Source organism: Camelina sativa, chromosome 5, assembly GCF_000633955.1.
Source record: "Camelina sativa cultivar DH55 chromosome 5, Cs, whole genome shotgun sequence".
Taxonomy (NCBI): Eukaryota; Viridiplantae; Streptophyta; class Magnoliopsida; order Brassicales; family Brassicaceae; genus Camelina; species Camelina sativa.
The window spans coordinates 32514286-32516584 of record NC_025689.1 but is presented as its reverse complement, the minus strand read 5'-3'; the positions used below and the strand labels follow the sequence as shown (position 1 = coordinate 32516584).

Below are 2299 nucleotides of genomic sequence, written 5' to 3'. Positions count from 1 at the left end.
TTTAAAATTATATAAGTAATTGGACATGTTTGGCAATATGGATTAACAGGTTTTGTTTACCATATATTATTTTTTTAATTATATAAGTAATTAGACCTTTTTGACAACATGGATATATGACATGTTTTTTTTTCCAAAATCTTGTTTTGTACTCCCCAATTAATAGTATATATATTAAATATCACAATGTGAGTAAGAGTTAAAAAAACCTTCTCATATTATATAAGATATTCCTACAGTCTAAACTCTTTTATTTGTTAAAATCTCTTAAAATCACCTAATATTATTCTTTTAATTTTTATCACATCACAAACCATTTTTCCTTTAAAAAAACAATCAAAAAATTCCAAATTCGACAAAATCATTAAAAATCTTCAATCCAATAATACACATAGGTCCCGGTTTTCGAAGTTGGTATAAATTGTTGTTTGTTGGTTTCTGTTTCATTCGGTCCCATTGAAGTTTATATAAAATGGTATATTTTTGTAAAACGAAAAAAAACCTGACATTATTTTACAGCATTATTTATTCACGTGTTCTTCTTAAATATTTTATTCTTATTATTTTTTGGCACCGCCACACACACCCACACACGAACAATTACCATATATGTTGTGTATTTATTTATATACCAATTAACATGCATGTGTTTCAGATCCAGGTCTATTTACATAATAACCCTATCATGTAAAATTATATATAATCCCTTCATCAAGTCTTCGTTAGCCTCAAATATCATATCACCTTGTTGCTTTCCCAAAAATATTTAAAATGGATCATCTGATCTCTCCTCTTTCTCCATTAACAAATAAGTACATATATAAAATCCCGTTCTTAAAGAGGTTTTTTTTTGTTTGTGTGTGTGCAAAAGTCTCTCTCTCTCTCTATATAACTTCAATAACCATTTATTATCATTGCTTGAAGGTGGTGGTCGGAAGGAACAACAGCTGTCGTGACCGGAGCAAACAAAGGTATAGGTTTTGCGGTGGTGAAAAGGTTACTCGAGCTTGGACTAACTGTTGTATTAACCGCCCGAAACACCGTAAACGGAAGCCAAGCCACCGATTCCCTCCGTCGCATTGGCTTTCAAAACGTTCATTTTTGCTCCCTCGACATCTCCGATCCTTCTTCCATCGCCGCCTTCGTCTCCTGGTTCCGTCGCAACTTGGGAGTACTCGACATTCTGGTAATTATTTATAAATAATTGATTATCTAAAATGCATACGCAACTACTATACAATTAGTCCACAACTACTATATAAAATATGACCGAACTCCAATGAACCGTAGAAATTTTGATTACCTTCTTAATTGTTTTGTGTTAAAAAAGAATATTTTAGATTGACAAAGTTAAAACTTACAACTTTATCTTTCACAGGGTATTTAATTTATTATTATTCGAAACTTTTTTACTGATGGAAATATTACACGGCGTCGGCTTGGTCAGGTGAACAATGCGGGGGTTTCATTTAACGCGGTCGGAGAGAATTCAATCAAACAGCCAGAGACCATTATCAACACCAATTTCTACGGTGCCAAACTTTTAACGGAGGCTCTTTTGCCCTTATTCCGCCGTTCGGAATCCGTTAGCCGCATCCTTAACATCAGTTCAAGGCTTGGCACATTAAACGTACTATATGTCTATATCATCTAAGATTCAGAACGAGGCGCTTTTGCCCACTAAAACTTTATGTATATAAACTGAATATTGCTCTCGTTTACAAATGAGTCTATTTGTCTCATTTCGATATGTTTTTTGGTATATACAGAAACTGAGAAGTCCTAGTCTAAGACGAACACTAGAAAGTGAAGACCTTACCGACGAACAAATCGATGCTACTGTGACCCAATTTCTAGAGGATGTGATGAACGGGACGTGGGAAAAGCAAGGATGGCCGGAGAATTGGCCAGGTTACGCCATATCAAAGATGGCCTTAAACGCTTACTCTAGGGTTTTGGCTCGACGTTACGACGGAAAAAGACTAAGTGTGAATTGTTTTTGCCCTGGTTTCACTCGTACGTCTATGACCGGTGGTCAGGGGACTCACACGGCAGATGAGGCTGCTGCCATTGTAGCCAAGTTGGTGTTGCTTCCTCCTGAGAAGCTGTCTTCCGGCAAGTTCTATATTTGCTTAGAGGAGCCTAAGAAAATTATTTCCAAGCTGTGACTCTCTTCTATTATAGCTTTCTTCACCTGCACGCTCGTAATTATTAGATTACCATTGGTTAATGTCAATTGCGATATATGCATAATTGTAACAATAAGTAAATTAATGTTAAGAGACTACTACAATCAGGA

The 2299-nt window shown here is 35.4% G+C and overlaps 1 protein-coding gene across 1 annotated transcript; it reads left to right on the top strand.

The window, feature by feature from the left end:
- LOC104788224 (salutaridine reductase-like) lies at positions 664-2299 on the top strand. Its single transcript, XM_010513943.2, has 4 exons — positions 664-812; positions 925-1186; positions 1448-1630; positions 1770-2299. The coding sequence occupies exons 1-4, from the start codon at positions 772-774 to the stop codon at positions 2166-2168; spliced, it is 885 nt and encodes a 294-aa protein (XP_010512245.1). The 5' UTR covers positions 664-771; the 3' UTR covers positions 2169-2299.